This window comes from Bombus vosnesenskii, unplaced genomic scaffold, assembly GCF_011952255.1.
Source record: "Bombus vosnesenskii isolate JDL3184/JDL3185 unplaced genomic scaffold, Bvos_JDL3184-5_v1.1 scf7180000014105, whole genome shotgun sequence".
NCBI classification, from domain to species: domain Eukaryota; kingdom Metazoa; phylum Arthropoda; class Insecta; order Hymenoptera; family Apidae; genus Bombus; species Bombus vosnesenskii.
In genome coordinates, this window is record NW_022883371.1 from 4,132,322 (window position 1) to 4,153,848 (window position 21,527).

Below are 21,527 nucleotides of genomic sequence, written 5' to 3' on the forward strand. Positions count from 1 at the left end.
TACAGATTCCTTATATTTCAATAAAATCTTTATTTGAATCTTTGCTCGCGTGCAGTACTTGTTTACCATCCACTCAAAGCCGAAATTCATGCGCTTTATTTATTGAAGTAGCTTGAAAGCCTGATCAGTTTTTCTTTTTCTAAGTTCCCACTTATGTTACTGTCCATAATGTGTAAAGTTAAGGGAGAATAAAGCAACAGTTACTCGAAAAAAAGGTTTCGTCGAATAGAGTATGTTAAAGTATAAACATTATTGTGTTTAATGTTTTATCAATTTTCTTTCTTTTTATTAATATCACACATTCATTATTAACATTTAACGAATATACAGAATACAATAATGTGAGTATAATCATTATAAAGATACAATTTTTTACAATAAGAAATTGAAACTTATCGGTAGAGGAAGTAATTCAATTTAAAACCGATCAATTCTATTATGTTAGTAGAATTAATAAATGACTAGTTCATCTACTATTGATAAAGAAGATTCCCTACGGTTCGAATCTACTATGTCGACATATTGTATTGTGGATTCCGATAAAAGGAATACTACAGTTATCGATGCATTTTATGACGTGCATAAAGTATTTCAGATGTCGCTAAACTACAATTTCAATTGCTGTAGTAGGTGAATGTGTAGTCTGTAAATTAATAACAAGTTTTTAAAATATTTTATTATAGTTGATATTTTTATTTATGAATATTAAATATATAAATAATTATACAAATTTTTTTACATTTATTAAGATTATTACTAGCTGTTATTACGATTGTGAAAAAATATACTATGATTCTTCGAAATGAAGTTGCACCTAAAGATCTAGGTATTTTTATCATTACAGTTGCAGAAATGGTAGATGAAGTTTGTTTAAGTATTTGGATCTTTGGATACGAGAAGAAACCATGTGATAGGCATTTGGTTTGGTTAATTTATGTTTTAAGCGTTTGTAGTTATCAAAATATAATATTTTTTACTGTATTTTGTATCTTATTGTGTCATTAATATATGGGGTATACAATACCGCGTTTAATTATTAGGAACATTGATCTCTTACGACATAAGTGAAAAAATGCAAATGAAATTAAATTCGCGACGCGAATCAACAAATATTGAAGTAATTGATGTAGACGATTTAGTTTTAACGAGAAAAGGCGGAGGAAGTATAATTGATCAACGGCCAGTTTTTTCACACGATGGAGAGTAAGTTTTAATTCAGCATATACAAAAATTATAATTTTTTTTGGCGTTTAAATATAAAATTTCTGGTTGTAAACATGATGGTACTAAACATGTACTTCATTAATTTTGTTAATGAAATTATATGAGTAAATATCGTTATAAATGTTGGACTACGGTATTCAAGAACAAAGTTATAGTTAATATTTCTATTAAATAATACATATACGTTACAGAACATTATACATAGTATGGAAGCATGTTATAAGAGCTTACAGTACACAAACTGGAGATTTTGTTAAAGAATTAGAACCAGCAAATTACAGAATTGCAGGATTAATAATACATCCAGAAAATCCTAATCTGATCATTGCCTGTACAGAAAATGGAGAATTAAATTTTTGGAGTTGTCAAAGTGGCATTATCACAAAGAAATTGGTATAAACATTAAATGTATTTTTTACCATGATTTCCCTTTTTGAGGCTTTTATAAATCCATAATTGTTATACTTTTTACAGAAATTAAAATTTCAAATAGAGCCAAAAATAAAAACGTTTCACATTGTAAATTATAAAACTCATAATGGAAATGAGTTGCGTCAAGTGCTTGTAACATATATTTCCAAATGCAATACAAAAATTTATATAGTGTTATTTGATCTAGATAATGGAGTTTGTGCAAAGTCTACATGTATATCGTAAGAAAAATTTGCACTTCAATAATTATGAATGAAGCTCTTATTATGTATTATTTATGCGATGTATTATTCTTACATATTATTACAGGACAAAATCTTATGAATACTATGTTGATATAATTGGTAATCATGGTGAAAATTTAATAGCACTCCTTCATGATGTAGATTTGCATATATTGAATCCATCAAGAAATTTTGTTGATAAATTGTATGTATTATACTTAAGAAAAATTATTTAACATTAAAGACAAACTGAAATTTTCAATAAAAAATACTTATAAATGCCACTGTATTTCATGATCGCAGACATAAGACAGGTAAAACAGGTAGAATACCAACGTGTATTGCTGGACATCCAGAAGAAGAATGTGTTGCCACAGGAGATACAACTGGTCGTGTCGTAGTATGGAAGGGTTTGTTTCAAACAAGACCTTATACAGCAGTTTATCATTGGCATACATTACCTGTTACAGAAATAGCATTCAGTAAATCAGGTAAGATATATATTTCTTATATTTTTTTAAATTTCAACATGTACAATAACTGTATATACCATAAAAATTGCAGGTGGTCACATGTATACAGGAGGAGGAGAATGTGTTCTAGTGAAATGGGTTTTAGCAAATTCACATCAAAAATCCTTCCTTCCTCGATTACCTGCACCTATTAAACACCTTACTATTGCTCCTGATAATTTATATGTGGCTGTATCTACTTTAGATAATGGTATGAATATTTTTAGATATTTAAATCTTTAGATCTATTTTAGATAGATGAAATATATTTATAAAATATATCTATATTCATAGGTATCGTGGTTGTAAATCCACAAAGAAAATTGACATCAGTTATACAAAATTTTACATGGGGCGTGACCTTATCTTCTAAAGATTTATTTCCTGCTGGCCTTATCGTTGATCCACGTACGAATTGTTTAGTTTTAAATAGTCGTACAGGACATGTTCAATTTTATAATACCCATACGAAAAGTTTATTATATAATGTGAGTAACAGTGTAATATAAAACAGGTAAAAAATTTACGCTATGTCGTTTATTAACTTGTTAATAAATTTTCAGATAAATATTACGGCACAAAATTTTTTAACGCAAGAACGTAATGTACTTATTATAAACACGGAAGTTACAAAGATAGCAATAAATCATGATGGTATGTGGATGGCGACTGTTGAAGAACGAAACGATAAAATGTCATGTATAGAAGTGAGGCTGAAATTTTGGATGTATAACGTTAAACAACAACAGTAAGTACAAGATATGCATTCTTGATGTGTAAATATTAAGTTTCTGTGTTGTCAACCTGTTAGGTTCGCATTAAACACGTCAATCGAGCTTCCTCACGATGGCGGTGTGAATGCTTTGCACTTCCAACCGTGCATGTTATTCGGTGACGAGGGAACACTGGCAGTTACAACAGGCAGAGATAGAAAATTCAAATTATGGCATCTTGTAGAACCTTCATCTTTACACAGTATGTAAAAGTTATATTGTAATAAGAGAATTGTAGTATTAAACTTTAAGATTATATTTGTTGTAGAAAAAAATAAATGCTGGCAGTGCCATAGTGTAGGAGATTACAGAAATCTGCCTGCAACGGATGCTGGTTTTTCAATTGATGGTTCATTAGTTGGTATTGGTTTCGATTCTAGTCTAACAATATGGACTCCCGATACTTGTACGTTTAAATGTAGCCTTACACACTGTCAATATCAGTATCCAGTGACGTAAGTTTTATGAAAATTAGACCTTCTAATAATCATAAGAACAGCATTGGGATTATTATATATATTTTACTAGGCGAATTGAATTTGGAAAGCAAGATGCTTGTCATCTTGTGGTAGCAGTTTCCACGCAGCATATTGCAGTGTGGAACATCCTATCGCTTACGTTAATATGGAGCGTACCTCTAAAAATTGCAACTCTTACGGCAGATCCGAAATCAATGTACATGGCTGTTTTCACCACCGATAATTCACGTAAATATATAACTTGCTTTAAAAGATACCCAAATTTTTATTTTTGCATAGCAAGTAATCTATTAATTTTAGTGTTTGTATTCACACCCCACAAATCGACACCCGTCTACACAAGAAAAGATTTTATCGAAAATAATAGTTTCATTTTGGGAGCCACCTTTGTACCACATTTACAAGTGAAACGAGATTCATCGTACAGATCGTGGCAACGAAGATCGCAGCTTTTCTTTTTAGATTCTAATCAAGTATGTACACGGCAAATGTATGCAAAACGTATTGATATAAAATATCTGTACATTTATTGAATCATCCAATACAATGATCATATGTACTATATATATCTAATTGTTTTATCAATAGGAATTATTAACGTTAGAACCAGAATCCGAAGTGACTATTTCTCTTGAAATTTTATCTACGAATGCAACAGTTCCTGCGACCGCGTTTAGCAATTTAATAGCGAGCACAACTACCACAGACAAGGAAGTACCCGCTCTATTTATGCACGAACAACTGAAAACAGGAAAAGGAATGGTGAAAGAGGTAAGTAAAAAAAATATACCTTTGCAATTTATGTTTATAATTAGTGGACGTATGATTCGACAGGTAGGTGATATTCATCTGAAAATAATTTCGTGATAGAAAAAATAATTTTATTCTAGAACATATTCTCATTTTACAATGAGATCAAAGAGCGTTTATATATACACAATTTCTCGTAAAATATAGTATAAATAATTAAGTAGGAAATATAGAAGTACAAGTAATATTAATAACTTAATACAATATATAGTAATCTTTATCAAAGTTTTAATCTTAGGAAAATGGAAACTGTTAATCCCGTAAGATATTCTCATCTTTTTATCTATCTTCTTTCCCGTTTCTATTTTATACAAATTAAAAGACGAAGATAAATTTTGAAGTCTTGGAAATACAGTCTTGCAGTAAATAACGAGACATGAAGAATTAAATTAAAATCTATGCAAGTTGCATTTATCAACTAAGATCATAAGTAATTCCAAAGTGTTATTATGGCGTGCCACATCTCATTTCATTTTTATATAAGTTTGAGTATTTGCAGCAGAACATTTAGAACAGCTGGTCGATGAAACTTGAAATATTGTGACTTATCCGTTGCGGTCGTCCATACGGGATTGCGATGAGTTTGTGTTTGTCAGTGTTTCCTTCCTAAACGGTAATTCCGACACCGGCGTACGAGATCGAATTTTCTGTAGCGTAAACAGTGCCACTGTGGGATCTGTCGCATATTCTCGATCGCCTGCAAGTTATACATCTTAAAAAAATAATTGGTAACGTTTAATAAAACTTAAAGAACTGTGTGCACTATGAAACAAATATATAAATAAATTGAACAATCGTCTCGATAAAAGGAAGTCGCAATTTAAAATGTTCCTTTTTTATGCAAATTTTATTTATAAATCACTTTTATCATTTCTGTTTTAATAATTGTGACTTTTTTTTTATTTAATTTTAGAATTTAATTTAAAAATTATACAAAATTAAAACTATGATATATTTCAAGTAATTTAACATCATCCTTCCGTTTCTCAATTATATTACAATTTTAATATCGCTATGAAATATTAAAAAAAATTGTGATAAAAATATTTGTGAAATAGAATCTCGAGATTGTGACTTTGGAGGAATTAATTATAATCGAACGATTCGAACGGAATTTTCACAAGCATGATTTCTGTTTACGGTACCACCTACAGTTCGGTTTGATTAGATATACCAATACAAGTAGAGAAAAGAGATTGATTTAATAAGTACCATTCGCGAGCAACGTCCACTCGTGCTTGCAATATTATCATATGCATCCCACGTGCTTATAAGAAGGGAAACACGGAATTCCATTTATTTCTATTGATTTCTCTGTACTCTGCGTAAAAGATTAAACAAAAATTCCTGTTTATTTAAAGAAAAGAAATATTTCACACAAACCAACAACTTATGAAACAGTCAACGTATGATAATTAATTGGAAATTCAATTATAGCTCTATATCTAATTGAGAAAATCTTTGTTGTATCTATATGAATATCGATGACCGAATTATGTCATTTCAGGCGAAATTATCGCCATACACGTGTATTATGTGTTTCCCCTTTATCTATTTGCTCCATTTTGTCAATGCAAACTCGCGCGACCTAACGATAACATTTTCTGATTGCCAGAAAATCATGACTTGTTTGAAATTATCGTTTTTTTAAACGATAGAACGATTATTTCTTTTTTTCTTTTTGCGAAAACAAGAATTATAATGAAGATTATAATGAAGCAATGAAAAATTAATGCAATGAAGAAAGCTGCATCATTTTCAGAGACTACATTTTGATTTAATAGTTTCTGGATATTCACCGGACATCACCGGTTGCTGTATAATTGGCTGACTCACGAACGTGTCTTCCTATACTTATCCGCTTTATCGTTCTTTTCGCCGCATCTACGTGCCTAATTCGTAGAGAGGAACGCGACTTTATGAGTCAAAGCCCCAAGCAGATGCCCACGCGCCACTCTCAGCACGTGGTTACGTTTCAAACAAGATTTATATCAAGAATTGATGTATTAAACCATCTACAGGAAAGAATAGAATAGAAAACGAGATGCAGAATGTGATAAATGGACCACGATGGAACGTTGATGAAAGACGTGTACCATTACGTTTAACAGATCAAAGTAACACAATAAATGTATCATCTTCAACAAATTTAAATAATCAGAGATAGTTGAAGTAACTTGTCAGCGTTATTCAAGTGTAAGTTACACAATTTCACTGAAAGTATATGAAGAGAGGTACTCACTATCTCTGGATTGCCAGCAGGATATGCAGACGTGGTAACCATTAGGAAGAAGACGACTATCAGGATGCACACAGAATTCCACGCTGTTAACTTCATGCCCGAAATTGTCGTAGATAGACGTCGGAAGCTACTTCTACTCTCTCTTGATACACGAGATAATTTAGTTGAAGAACGTGGTCACCAGCTTGATACTTCAGTGTAATATTTGAAAAATTCTGCCAATCACAAACGCCCAAAAGTTACTTTCAACGAAGAATATCAAACAAATTGCAGAATATCAAGATCTCGATCTCCTCTGTTTAAATTTACCTTTTATTTTCTTCTTTTGCTTTACACTTGATTGTATCGAGGAATAGACACCGCTCACAAGGATATCTTCACAGTAAAGTAGAAGAAGAGATGATAACGTGTTGCTCGATAAAACGATGGAAAAAGAGTCACAACGATGAAGAGTTTCTTGGCTGAGCGTTCAACGTAGAACTGACTTTGGGAAGTGGCCTCGCCATGATTTAATATAGGAGCTACTTCTCCGCACTCCCACCCTCTCACGGCGTTCCAGTTGTCCCTCTGACCTAGGGCATTGTCTTCGACGGAAAAACCTTCGGCACGCGTCACTCAAGGAATCGTCTCGATCTTCCCGGAAATCGTCCAAGTACGTGATAAAATTGCAGGCTGAATAATTCTTTCAAAAATCTCAACTTTCAACACCTAACACATAGAAGAATTCTTTCAAAGGCCTGAAAACATTGAAAATCACAACGAACATATTGGTATCTTTTTGTGAAATAATTATAGAGGAGATAAAGGCGAAGAAAAGAAACAAATAATATTTGGTCTCACTCGTTCACTTCTCTTTCAGGATGATAAGAAATTTGTAATTGGCCAACAGGGTGGAGATAGAGGCGAAATTCAGAAATAAACTGACCGTTTGATATCACGCAAACATTCCAAAGAACAATGGAGATCGGTCTCAAGAAGGGATGTCCACGTGTACCGCTACAAAATCTCATTGCTTTAAGGCCAATGCAAAATCAATAGACCGAGTTTCCCTTATCGTGACCAAGCTGGTGCAACAAGTAGACGGGAGAGAAAGAGAGAGAGAGAAACTCGTTTGAACTGTCTCGTATACGATGTCGGTCTGCGTGTGATCATTTAAATGAACGCGATAATATCAGCTTGTCTAAAAGTAAAATCTTGCCCCATTTGGAGAACGCCTTTAGTGTCTGGAGGCTAAGCAAATTAAGGATCATCACATGAGTTTCTGCGGTCCTTAAGGCCGCATGATCCGCTAATGATGGCGTTATGGAGAACACGGACGCAGCGGATAATTAATTCTACAAGATCGTTCAGAGACCTATACGCGTTATTTTTTTTAACGTTTATCGAGAGAATCTATTAGAAGATATCAATTTTTTTTGCGGGGAACTAAACGTTTTTAATGACTGTTTTAAAGAAAGAAAAAACTATTTTCACTATTTATATAGTTTTGGCTAGTTAAATTTTTCATATTTATAAGAGATATCTTCCTGTTTCATTTTTTCCAAATAATGTGCTAGGCATATTTTGTATATTTTTCTAAATAATCACAAAGATATTTTGAAACGTGCTTAGGAGCATTTTCAGTTTTGAAGACGTATAAAAGCGGACACAAAGCATCTCGTAGCTATTGATTAATTAGGTAGGTCTACGTCGTTACTTAAGATTCACAGTACACGGATATCCGCTAGCTCACAGCTTTCTTGCATATTGCGTCAATTCTGTGGAATAGTAGAGTTAATTGCTTATGAACCACCTGATGACTGTTCCTTATTTATGTTACGTTACGTTCTATATTTTTCTAGAAATGCATAACAAGAAATCAAACACGAACCCTAGTATTTTTCTAAATTACAAAACAATTTCTCTCTTCGGTAGCAATAATTTTATATTATTTCCTATCATTGCTATATATATTCTCACTTTTTTGCTAATATCAACAATTTAATTTTAGACGTGCGAAATAATTAAATTTCATATTTCTAAATCTATCCTGATGGACTATATTAATCTAATATTAAACATCCGCTGCTCATAATTAAACAGTTTAATATATCGTTATATAAGTTTCATATCTCTATTTATTCCAATTTATTAATTCATTCGGTATCAATAATTTATCTTTAACTTTCTCTTAATGTCTCTCAGTCTGCGGCCACAGTTATTTGCCCCGACAAAAATGATAGATCGTCGTGCGCACCAGTCGGAGCGAAGCTTCAGATGTGCGTAATAAGTTTCCGATTTTTCGGATAGATTAACGAACTGGAAAGCAAAGTTCCAACAGCCGATGAAGAATCAAAACTTTCGACAGTACGAGCCTTTATTCATTCTCGTTACGGTGCACAATGGAGAACGATGGTTTTCAACGTCGCTCCGGAATTGTTTGCAAATGTTGCGGTAAAATCAGGTCAGGACGAACCTGTTGAGGAAGCTAGGAACAAAGTTTTATCTCCCGCGGGGGCTGTCCTGATATTGTTACGTTACCTATTAATAAAATCGTATTCCCCTCACGTGTAGGTGTATATCGAGACGGGTATTCTATCTAATCTTTTTAGATTGTTTCAAACTGGTCGCCATTCTCCCGTAAACTTGTACAGCGGTGCATTGTTTCTTCCCGGTGAATCTGCCGGTGTATGACGCCCTCGTGAATTTCGACGAGATCGAATTATAACGAGAAATCTAATAAAAACAAGCGGTCCGATCCCAGTGACCTTGGAAAAAATAAAACGACGTTTACAGTTAAACCTCTCTTCGAGGCATCTCTGTCTAAAATTGTTTTTTTTCTATTTTCTAATGTTACTCGATGGACAAAAGCGGAATGCAACGGTTTCGAGTTTGGGAAGCCATTGGTTCAAAAGTTATCAATATGTGTGACTCGATTTGGCAAGTCGCCTTGCGATGCGACCCGATCGCCGGAAAGATACGTGGCCCAACCAATACTACAGCGATAACGCTCATAGTGTCAACAAAGCTGAACACTTAAAAATTTAAAGATCTATCTCCATTCCATAGGACAGAGTAAGCCGTATTGTTGACTAAGACGGTATTTTATTTTGTCAAGGTCGTAGAGGTCCCACTGCCTGTTTTTATTATTTTTCTCGTTATACGCGCGTCACCAACAAGGTAATTAAAAAAGATTTCGTCAAAATCCACGAGGACGTCACACGTCGACAGATTGACCTTCTTCCCAATTAAATGCACCTTTGATCCATTTACATGTTTCGATTTTAATTTCGTTAAGATAATAGCTCTGTCAATTTATATGCTTAATACATTTGTTGATATTTGCACATTCGGTGACGCGTACGTTGCATCGATGCAGCTATTTAAAAAGTACTACTTATGCGTATATCTCGTGAGCTTAAAAACACCGGTAGTGAAAAAGATGGTGTAACTCTAAAGATAGGATAATACTTTAACAGTAACGTGTTAAGCTGTTCGTATTTTTAATATAATAAACGTTAATTATTTATCGTTGATTTAGCTAACATTTTAATATTACAATTATTTAGAGAATTTTGTATATTATATGCACGGAATATCCCAGTAAGAGTTAATTAAAGGAAACTCTACGAAATAATATCATACAAAATACTAAATACCGTGCGACTATATTAGACATCTCAATGGTAATCGATGAAAAGGGAAACTCTGTGAAATACTATTATACTCTGTTAAGATACTAAATATAGATAGTGTATGTTTCTCGGTACTATCGCTTGTGTTTTGCTTGATGAAACATGCGTCTTTTCTAGCAACTTTCTGGCGAAAACTGGTGTATACCGAGAAGAATATTCGTGTAGGTTGTAAGAGACGCGTCAACCTAGATCTGAAGTAGAAGATTGCAGGAATTGCAGAAATTTTCGTTCGGGGGTGTGCCTGCGTCAGCCTTAAGACTAATTAACTAATCGGATGTCGCGAGCGTCACAAGTATTACCGAAGAAGTAAACGCACGTTAAATATCATACGTATCTTTCCCAATTATAGTTAGCTCCTTACTTGAAATGTTTTTCTTTTTCTTGTTTCTTTCTTTATCGTCTTTAATTCGTTGTTTATTTTTATCTAGGTAAACGAACATTTTTATTTAAAAGGAGCATTTTATTTATTTATTTCTTTTTTTTCAAAAAGATATTAAGCACATTTTGAATGTATTAAGAACTGCGTGAATTTCGATATTTATGATAATATTAATTTTGCCTTTCAGCTTCTCAGCGTCTCAGCCCACACATTACCGCCCATGAAGATGCTTTGTGCATCATTCATCACATCTCTGCTCTCGCCATCTGTGTCAAAAACTCAATCACCCGACGATAAAATCGAGAGGTAATTTAATGAAACATTGTAATTAATAAATTATATGTATACTGTATGGATATGTTTACACATTTATTCTGAAATTGAAAAGAACAACAATAACAAAAGTATATAAAATTTTCAAAGTGAAGTATTCGTTGTAATAATTAGTAAGTCAAATAAAACTCTATTAAGTTAACTATATTCATAGGAATGTAAAATAGCATTAAGATCCACAGTCTAATTGTGAGAAATGTTTGGAAGTGAACTATTATAATTGAGAAATTAAAACTACTTAAAGCTTTAAGTAATAGATCTTCAAGTACTAGCTTTGAAATGATAACTTAGTAGTTAGTCGATTTTGGACAAATTACATGCTTTTCATTTTGATTTGCTTAGGGATGAAACAATCCAGAATGACGAAGAGTCAGAGGAAAGCGAAGAAGAACTATCACGACCGGAAAATCGTGAATCTCCACCTATAGCTGAAATCGATAATGTCGATGAGACAAAAGTACAACTTGTCGATCACGATTGGTCTTTCCTTAGAACTATACTTCCAGATCGAGAGGAGATTGAACAACAATTGATAGATGACAATCTTGAACCAACTTTACCATCTGAAAATATTTATAATATAGTGTGAAGATTTTTATTTCTACGATACACGAAAGACGAATTGTTTATACAATAATTGGCAAAAAAATAGTGATTATAAATTTTTTAATAGATTATTTAAACGAATACAGAAACAAGAAAGAACAACTTTTATTTCATAAATTCTATTTATGATATTACTTTATTGTGAACAATGTCCATATATAAATAATGTACATACAGTGGAACACCATGTAACGATTAATTAATACAATGTGATTTAAATTTTAAAATAAAAAATTTGTCATAAAGTGTGAGTAAGAAAACTTGTTATTATGTAATAAGAAATTTCATAACGTTATGTCGGTTTTGGTAATTTATCTAATCGGAAACTGAACTCAACCAATTCAGTAACAGTTTCTGATAATCGTTTTCTATATACCGGATCAATTTTCATTATTTTAAGCACTGTTTCGTTTCTATTTACAAATTCAAACTCATGATAACTGTCAGAATTATTCATAATTTCTGCACCTACTTTTTCATCCAATAACACAGTCTGGAAATATATAGCTGCAGTGATTAGAGCACATAATCTCTGCTCTTCCATCCCTTCAACTAATTCTGACCAAGATGGAACTTGCACAGAAACTGATTTTGCTGAGGTCAGTGTTTCACACAACACACTATAGTAATGCTTCAGCATAGCCTCTTCCCACTTTTCTCTAAAATCACGATCAGCGCAAAGATACAACAATTGTATCACGTCGTGCGCCAGAGGAGAATATCTTATTAGCTGGAAATCTACCAAAAAACACTTGGGAGGTACTGTGTTACTGAACATCAGATTATTCCCCCATAAATCTCCATGACTAATAACATTTCTTTTTGTAGCTGACATTTCTAAGGCTGCGTATACTTCTTCACAAGCTTTTGGTATCATACTGGCATCCAGACCAAGGTGTTTAGCTACAGCAACTATGGCATTCACACTTACTTGAAACCACATTTTAGTCTTGCCAGTCTCGGAGAAAGCATTCTCAACGAAAGCATGTGGATACATTTTCTTCAAAGACTTTCCAAAACGTGCTTCCACTAACAGAGAGGATGCATGCATTCTGGCAATGGATGTTAAACTGGATACAATGAGCTCTTTGTCGAATAACCTATTCCTCAACGAATAGCCTTTAACACCTAAATCTTCAAATACCAGGAGATTCTCCTTGACCAAGAAACAAGTTGCAGTCCATGGTTCATCTTTATACTCATGATACAGTTGAGGAAATATGTCACGATAGAAGATTTTCTCCTTTAGAAAGACACATTTATCAAGCACGTATTCAGCTTGACTGGGTACATCGTACGGCACGACTTTAACGAAGAAGGACAGGATCTCTCTCCCATTTGCGGTTTTGACTTCCACGCTGAGCTTCTGATGTGATCCCAAAAATCCGAGCTTCCCATCAGAATATGATCTCAAGAAGAATTTGTGCACCACTGTGTTGCTGCCTGTTGCATGTTTCACTAAAGCTTGTACATCTTGAAGGGTGAATAAATTTCGATAAGCATCCACATTAGATAGATGTTGTCCGCTGATCGAGTATTCTGGCGCGATTCGAACCTCCAGCTCTGATTTTGACATGGTTGAGGAAGTAACTATCGTAACGACTGATCCTCTTTATATAAGCATCAACCATAAGCTACTTTCCTTTTTAGACCGTAGGTATCTATGATGAATTTACAACAGGGTACTTGTACCTGTTTTTTAGCGTGTATATTTACCGACAATCAGTGCTGAGATAAAGCGGCAACGAGACAAAAGATCTGTGCGCCACATGATTCGGATTACGCTACTATCGAGTACGTGTAAACATCGTAATGTTTGCTCTGTCTCTTCATTCTATTACGCATGCTAAGCCTGTGCAACAGCTAACTTTAACGCTAAAAAAAGCAATAACTGACACGGTCACATAAATCGTTCTTTGTCCACGTTCTAATACTTTAATTCATGAAGATTTGGATTTTACGCTATTCTGTCTCGACGAACAAATAACCAATACGGTAACTCGAAGATGCTTAAGATACTGGCACCCATGAAGAGACCAATCGCACTTCCAACAGAAACTAAAAATAACAAACAATCAGATAACGTAACGTTGTAAGATAATATGGTACAAGGTGTTTCAGACATTGACAAATTTTAGAAACATATAATAATATTTGAAATATCAGAAAAGCTTATTACAAATATAAAGTCAAATTTGTTTGGTTATTGTAATATAATGGATACTAACTTCTCCATTCTAGCTTTATGTCCATACAAATATCAAAAATAAAAATTTGCCTACATGGTAATCACAGTAGAGGAATTCATATATCAAACAATTGATAATCAAGGAAAATAATAATGAGTAATTCAACATACTAATTATTTTACGGTCTGTATATATCTTTATCTCAAAGAGAAAATTTGTTACTTTATAAAATAAATTTTTCTTTTATTCTGGCAGTATGATTATAATTATATGGTTGTAATGTTCCATTAATTTATGTGATTATGTTTTCCCAATTGCTTCGTCAATGTCGGAAGAACAGCTTGTTTAATAGTTGATAAAAATAGCGCTGATAATGAAAAGATCTGTAAAAAAAAATGCGCGAGAAATATTCTTCCTCTACATCTATATAATATTTTATTACAAATGACTAAATAATTGTCACTATTAATTACTATTGTTAATCGTTTACCTATAACATCTAAAAGATCGTTAACCACATATCGACGATAACGCACCGTTGGATGTGATAGCAAGGTAAAATGAAGTCGTGCATACATTTGACTGGGAGTATCATATTCAGAGGGTTCCAATCGATTTCTGCAATACAAAATACCACTTATACTTAAAAGCATTATAAATTAGTTTGTAAACAAATACAAATTAACAGATATTTTGTGTCTAATATAGTGCTTAGAAGAGATAAAATAATTACTTTCAAAAGAATGAGTGCTACATTGTACGATACAAGCGATCTTAGGATATTTTAATATTTTCAAGATATTCTACGCTAATTGTCTTTCAATTAATGCCTTTCTTCAACTCCACAAGTGCGTTCAAACGTGTTCATACATAAAATAAAGGAAACTATACTATCTCATGCAAAACTTTCGATCCGAGCATAATATTTTTATAGAATTCGTACACGAGCAACAAAGTCCCTTCGCAATCCGGAAGACATTCTTCGTCTCTGAGCGATTGCAAGTCGATATTCGTTTTATTGGCTATTATGCAGACCGTCTCGGTGCCGTTGCAAGCTCTTGCCCCTTGGGGTACGAGATAATAAAAATTCACGCATCCGCAAAGCTTTATCATTCGTTCTATAATTACCTAGCGATAAATACCACTTAATTTATTAGTGCCGACATATAAATCAAGCTCTGTCGGCCAACAATGGGCAAGGATTATTGTATATTCGAAAATACATCGGTGTAGTTACGACAAAAAAAAAAAGATTGACGTACTTCCAGATAGCACGAGTCGCTACTGTAAATGTTAAATAGATTGTTCGCTCGTATTTCGTCGCGAAACCGACAGCCCCTGTGCTTAGCAGCAATATTCTTCACGCCAACCTCGTTGAACGTGTCTTTCATTATGAACTCGACTCGGGTCGTTTTTCCGGCTTTTATACGTATCTCGTCCATCCCCACATTGTTAAGCATTGGTAACTTCAAATTATTCAAAAGATGTACCTGTAAGTGTATAATTTTTGTATCGAGTATTTCTTTTCTTTTTATTTTGAAACAGTATTATATAACAGTATTTAAAACCAATATAGTAATTTATAACAGGCTCTCTAGTTTGATTTATAAAGTAATACGTACCATTTTGTGCATTGAACTTACAACTAAAAACTACTTTTGAAGAAACATGTTTGATTAGTATTAAATTTTAAATGATGCAAGCTTTTAATTAATTGTCTGGAGGATATAAGAAGGATCAAATTTTATCAATTTGTGTTTCTTTAAAGCTGCTTGATGATTCATTAATGGTGTATTGTATATCATATGAACGCGTCCTCAGCTAATTGATGAAGCTAACTGTAACGCACATGGAACATTTTATCAAAAGATCAGACTATGTTTAGATACTTTAAATCTTTGTTTATATATTTGCTTTGACTTTTAAAAAAAACCTTAATTACGCGCTGCCGTATTTCTTTAAGGATAACTGTAACTCTCTGATCAATACTTCCTTTTGGATCACCCAATATTGTTCCTTCTATTGTTTACTCTTGCAAAAACACGTGAGGAAGTGATTTACTTGTTTAAGTATTAAATTAATGACCGAATTATAGCTAATATTTTTTAATTAAATTATTTAACTTGTTAACCAACCTTTTAAGTAGGGCGAGTTAAGTCGCCACTCGGATATTATTAAATATAACAATTTTTTATTTATAGATCTATTTTTAATGCTGTTTTTTATTAAAAATTAAGCATATCATGTTTATATCTAAAGACTAAAATCGACCCAACTATTATTAATTCGTTTTCATTAAGTTCTAACTCTATAATTATACTAGTTTTTTTATTAAAATGTGATCCAGTTAACTGAATAGAAATATTATTTAAAAAAAAAACAAGTACGAACTGTGAATCCAGCGAAAAGATATTTCTTCATCTTTGCATCTAATCGAATATCGACGATAAGATCGCCGTACTTCACGGTGCGATTCACAAAGAAATGTACGCCGGGTTTCAAATGGAACGTATTCATCGCGATGCAATATCCCACGCCAGTTTTCCTCAGTTCCTGAAATTCAGTGCAGCAGTCGAATTTTACGTTGTTCCACGTGCATTCCGCTAAGAATTCTTCGCAAGGAACACGCATCTGTGATAAATAAAAGTAGAGAGATACATATTTACAGTATTTCAACTTTAGCGCCCGATAAATGTGATTATCTAACTGCAAGAAAATTAATAATCATTCACCTCTTGATAAAGAGACAAAAGATCTTCCGTCGATGCACGGAGGAAACTCGGGTTGGAATAATTGGTGAACAATCCCGGGTTTCTTAAAAAAAGGACAGATATCATTTAGAAAATAACAAATTTTTTATATTTTAATTTGTAATATAAGTAATTACGATTTCAAATATAATAATATTTTAAATTGCTTAATAGTAATACAAATTTCCTGTAATTAAATTTTAACGATAATGCAAAATGGCAAAATATTTCTTAAACTAAAATTTTAACGTACCTTTTGAAATATTTTTTAATGGCGGAAGTGGAAGTAATGCAAAAAGCAACCGTAGGAAAGGATGTTTGCCAATCAACATATATAGTCTCGGTAGTTAAAGCAACAGGATATTGAATATAATTTCTCACTACATCATTAATCATATTTGCACAACCGTACCAAGACAGTGCACAAAAAATTAGCCAAAATAATCTGTAAATTAGTTGTAAAAATGTAAAGTTGCTTCGTCATTATTTAATTAAAATTATTTCTATCCCACTATATTAATTGTATATTTCATATTATAAATTTTCAATCTACATAAAAAAAAGAAGGAAAATTTAAAACATTGCATCGGTACATGTTAATAGTGTTAATTGTGATTTTTATACATAATAATTTTTAAATAGACGCGTTTACCTTTCTATATACGAAAGCTGATCGTTCACAAGATATTTAACACCGTGGATAGTACAATTTGTTAAATATTGTTTGATAATTTTCCACCACCAAACGAATTTTGCCTTCATTGTTATGCTAAACTAACGTTCTAGATTGAACTAATCGAATTAAATAAACTGCTTTCTTAATTATAAACGAATCGATTAAATATGGTACGAGTTATTTCATAAATTATACAAACATTTTGATTTAATCACTGGATGCATGCATAAGTTTATGATTATTTTATTACGCGAGCTGAGCTTGTTTCATGCATTATTTTATATCTTTAGAGATCAATTGAATAGAATATTTCATTTTTATATTGTTTCACTTTTATTGCAGTAAGTATAGATAATTTAAACTAAATTAAATAAGTTAATAAAAAATTGATAGTAATTCGATAAAAATGGATAAAAGATATTTATAGTCATTTTTTATCGTTTCACTATAATTACAATAATTAAAACAAACAATAAATTTTGTAAAAAGAGATATCAAGTTCCCTTCTCATTATGTTCTTTCCTTTTACCAATATATATATATTAATGTATTTTTATAATAATAAATTATAACGAATAGTAGCAGTAATAGTAAAAGTATTTGCTGCTCCATCCGTACATTAGTCAATGTTTCAGATATGATATTAGCCTGGTATAGTCCAACAAGTACACAAAATATACAAAAACTAAATTATAACAAATATATGAATTTAAAATTTCTTAATAATAAATAATTATTGATGTATTTTTTTATATTACATTTATTTCATTTTTATTCTCTAAGTTTATATTTTGCAGACATGTAATAGGTATTTACAAGCATGTAGCACGTGCACGTGATGGAGTGGAGTACCGGTAAATGTGTATACATTTGCGTATATTTTGAGGTTAGCTTTTCGAAGATAAGTTGTATATCATAAATTTTACTAATTATTGTTTAATTTATATTAAGTAATTGAAAACGCATGTTGCATTTGTTTTAAATTTAAAAAAATGACAAGATATTTTATTAAATTTTCATATCTTGGTACACTGTACAGGTACAATTATCATTTATAATCATAATCATATATCTATTTTTAATAATTTATATGAACTCACATTCATGTTTGAAGTTACTTCTAAAAAAATTATATTTTTTTGTATTTCTATATAGATTACAGTAGGTAAAGAATAAAATGTAGAATTTAAAAATGAAATTTTCTATAATACCAGTTTTTAAGATATTAGAATACAAATTATGTGTATATATATATAAAATACGTATCTTTTATTACTTTTATTTTATTTGTATGTTTAGTGGAATGCAAAAAAATATAGTTAAAAATACAAATATTCAGATATATGATATTGACACCATTCAAGGTGCTATAGAAAGTGCTTTCTCAACGTTGCTTTCAAAAAATATAGTATGGCCAAGATTAACTTGTTGTAGCAGGTAATGTTTCTACATATTGTCAATTTTATTTGACATTATATTGCAAGATATTAATTATATACAGGTATGTGATTTATATTGATGAAACAAATTTATAGAACAGATCAAGGTGTACATGCGATACATAATTCAGCTCATATTGATGTAGGAAATAAGTATGATGCTATTTACAATCCTGAAACGGCACTTAAATATGTTAATCGGTATCTTATTAATTGCGGTCACAATATAAGGTAATCAAATGTTTAATAATTCCTATATTTTTTGATCATTAAAAATTAATAATATATCGTTTTAAGGGTATTGGAAGTAATTCCAGTAAAGGATACATTTCATGTAAGACAATGTGCAAATTCTAGAACTTATCTTTATAGAGTTCTGAGAGCTAAGAATAACAATGATCACAAAATTCCTATAATGGAAATGGATTATTGTCTGCACCTTAAGTATAACTTATGTCATAAGTATCATGTCATAACTTAGTATTATGTCATAACTTATCAATCTTATGAAGTATTTGTTACAGGTCAGATACTTTTGATCCTGAAAGAATAAAACGTGCAATACAACTTTTTATGGGAACAAAAGATTTCAGAACATTTTCTGCAAAAACTATATCAAACAAACCAATTAATTATGTAAGGAGTTTGTACAGCTTAACTTTTGAGAAAGGTTCTCCACTTATGCCGTTTGATCCTCTCTCTGAAAATTTTGAATTTTGGGAATTTACATGTTCATCAAAATCTTTTGTATATAAGCAGGTATAATTAATAAATATTATTTTATATACGAGAGAATGTATGTAATGTACATTACAATAGATGTGTTAATGATATTAATACTTTTATTTGCAATATGTGTGCTTTTCTAATAAATTATTTTTTGTAGGTTAGACGAATTGTAGCTACTTTAATTGCTTTAGGTACAGGTAAAATAACAGAAAAAGATATAACTGTAATGTTACAAGTTCCTGGCCATCAAAATTTTCTACCTATTTTACGGCCAGTACCAGCAACTGGTTTATACCTTTTGAATGTAGGATATAACCAAGAGTACTTAGATGAACATATTATAAAATATAAAATATCCGATGATGGAATAGTCATACCATTAAATGAAACTGAAGTATAATATACATCTAGGAATGTATACAAATATCACCAAATAATATTTTTTAATTAATTCAATTATTTTTTTTTAAAGTACTAGTAAAGTACATTGACAATGGACTTAAATAGTCTAATAAGAAGTAAAAAATTACAATTAAAAAAATGCAAGACTATTGTAACCAACACGCTTGGTCAAAAATATGTAGAGATTGATGGAATAAACACAGAATTGTCCTCTACTGCTACGCCATTTGTCATAGATGATAGACCAGACTTACAGATTGCACATGTAATACAAGGACTATTCCTAAGTTCCCAAGATCCTGTTGTAAGCAAAGAAATCTTGCAAAAGCGTAAAATTCGTCATATTTTAAGCATTGGTATTGATGCATCAGTAAAATTTGATGACATCAAATATTATTATTGTGACTTGTTAGATTTACCTGAGTCTGATTTACTCATAGCAATTAAGAAATGCATTAAAATCATACACGAACATCGAGATGAAAATATTCTTGTACATTGTAATGCTGGTGTATCTCGCTCACCAGCAATTGTTATATCTTATATAATGGCTTACGAAAAAATATCTTATGATGATGCATATAATAAAGTAAAAAGTGTAAGAAATTGTATTAAACCTAATGAAGGATTTGTACAGCAATTAAAAAAAGCACAACTCTCAAACATATTATAGTAGGTAATTACAAATTACCTACTATATTAAAATTGTATTAAAATTTATAAAATTTAAAGTTATTACTGTAGAGAATAGAAGGAAAAAATAACACTATTTTAACAATAGATTAATTATGTATATATATTGTTACAGTAGAATTCATGTATCATGACATAATGTGTACAGAGAATATTATTTCATAATTACAATTACTTTGTATTTATAATTCATTAGAAAAGGTACATTCATGCACAGCATCTATCAAATTTTTAGCCAAAACTAAGCATATTAAAATTGCTAATTCTGGCATTTTTGTATAAACCATGCATTGGAGATGACATACAAGTCGTCGTACCAAGTAGTTTTATAAAAATTACTGTAAATCTAAAAAATATAGATGAATTTCTGTATACACGATAATATCTATTATTTTATTTGTGATAGTAGTATATCATTGTACCTGTAGTACAATAGCTATCATATCGATTATATATATATATATTATAATAATAATAATAATAATAATAATGTAATTATTATCAATATTTATATAGTGTATACATATATATATGTGTGTGTGTATATATATATATATATGTATATTTATATATAATTATGTATAATCTAATATTCACATTCCTCCAACAATTGAAATGAGCTGTCTTGAAGAAAATAGACAAGGCACTTGAACCGAATATCTTTTTCTTAGCTAGTTGGCCTCATAAATAGTAGAATGCAAAAATTTGCACATCATACAGCAAACAGTAAAATAGAAAGAATAAATAAAATTAGCTATTCAAAGAATACGACGTATCGCTTGCATTATAAATATTCATGATTCTTTTCTTTTAATGACGCCAATGATCTCGTGTCTCGTCTTTGATGACTGCACAAGAGCAGTACAAAAATAGCAAGGCCTTCTAAAGATTATGTTCCCCAATGCACATTAAATCCAGCATTTAATAATATACATGACCATATTTATCTTTTGTTGGCAGA

At 31.3% G+C, this 21,527-nt stretch overlaps 5 protein-coding genes across 7 annotated transcripts; 3 read left to right on the forward strand and 2 right to left on the reverse strand.

Moving 5' to 3' along the window:
• The first annotated feature begins 870 nt into the window (after positions 1 to 870).
• LOC117239632 (WD repeat-containing protein 75) lies at positions 871 to 11,691 on the forward strand. Of its 3 annotated transcripts, none has more exons than XR_004494498.1 (15): positions 871 to 1,203; positions 1,416 to 1,617; positions 1,699 to 1,877; positions 1,966 to 2,085; positions 2,184 to 2,371; positions 2,445 to 2,603; positions 2,687 to 2,880; positions 2,956 to 3,140; positions 3,204 to 3,367; positions 3,434 to 3,620; positions 3,694 to 3,872; positions 3,945 to 4,117; positions 4,233 to 4,415; positions 10,488 to 10,718; positions 10,937 to 11,011. XR_004494498.1 is itself a non-coding variant. In XM_033505356.1 (15 exons), exons 1-15 carry the CDS (start codon positions 1,073 to 1,075, stop codon positions 11,669 to 11,671), a joined length of 2,610 nt encoding a protein of 869 aa, XP_033361247.1. In that variant the 5' UTR covers positions 872 to 1,072; the 3' UTR covers positions 11,672 to 11,691. The 3 variants fall into 3 exon arrangements, 1 of the variants encoding a protein (XP_033361247.1); XR_004494497.1 differs by having other exon boundaries at positions 10,488 to 10,676; XM_033505356.1 differs by lacking the exon at positions 10,488 to 10,718 and adding an exon at positions 11,425 to 11,691 and having other exon boundaries at positions 872 to 1,203; positions 10,937 to 11,055.
• Positions 11,692 to 11,773: 82 nt separating this feature from the next.
• LOC117239635 lies at positions 11,774 to 13,575 on the reverse strand. The gene has a single exon (XM_033505359.1). The coding sequence runs from the start codon at positions 13,262 to 13,264 to the stop codon at positions 11,981 to 11,983; it is 1,284 nt and encodes a 427-aa protein (XP_033361250.1). The 5' UTR covers positions 13,265 to 13,575; the 3' UTR covers positions 11,774 to 11,980.
• LOC117239639 (pickpocket protein 11) lies at positions 13,392 to 17,644 on the reverse strand. The gene is made up of 8 exons (XM_033505361.1): positions 17,280 to 17,644; positions 16,881 to 17,072; positions 16,610 to 16,691; positions 16,269 to 16,508; positions 15,140 to 15,367; positions 14,821 to 15,005; positions 14,368 to 14,495; positions 13,392 to 13,746 (listed from the first exon to the last, which is right to left on the reverse strand). The coding sequence occupies exons 1-8, from the start codon at positions 17,387 to 17,389 to the stop codon at positions 13,646 to 13,648; spliced, it is 1,266 nt and encodes a 421-aa protein (XP_033361252.1). The 5' UTR covers positions 17,390 to 17,644; the 3' UTR covers positions 13,392 to 13,645.
• A 498-nt stretch (positions 17,645 to 18,142) lies between these two features.
• Positions 18,143 to 19,899, forward strand: LOC117239640 (tRNA pseudouridine synthase-like 1). Its single transcript, XM_033505362.1, has 6 exons — positions 18,143 to 18,342; positions 18,603 to 18,740; positions 18,839 to 18,973; positions 19,040 to 19,186; positions 19,267 to 19,501; positions 19,629 to 19,899. Exons 1-6 carry the CDS (start codon positions 18,296 to 18,298, stop codon positions 19,869 to 19,871), a joined length of 945 nt encoding a protein of 314 aa, XP_033361253.1. The 5' UTR covers positions 18,143 to 18,295; the 3' UTR covers positions 19,872 to 19,899.
• A 27-nt stretch (positions 19,900 to 19,926) lies between these two features.
• Positions 19,927 to 21,422, forward strand: LOC117239641 (dual specificity protein phosphatase 19). Its single transcript, XM_033505364.1, has one exon. The coding sequence runs from the start codon at positions 19,965 to 19,967 to the stop codon at positions 20,544 to 20,546; it is 582 nt and encodes a 193-aa protein (XP_033361255.1). The 5' UTR covers positions 19,927 to 19,964; the 3' UTR covers positions 20,547 to 21,422.
• The last annotated feature ends 105 nt before the right edge of the window (positions 21,423 to 21,527 follow it).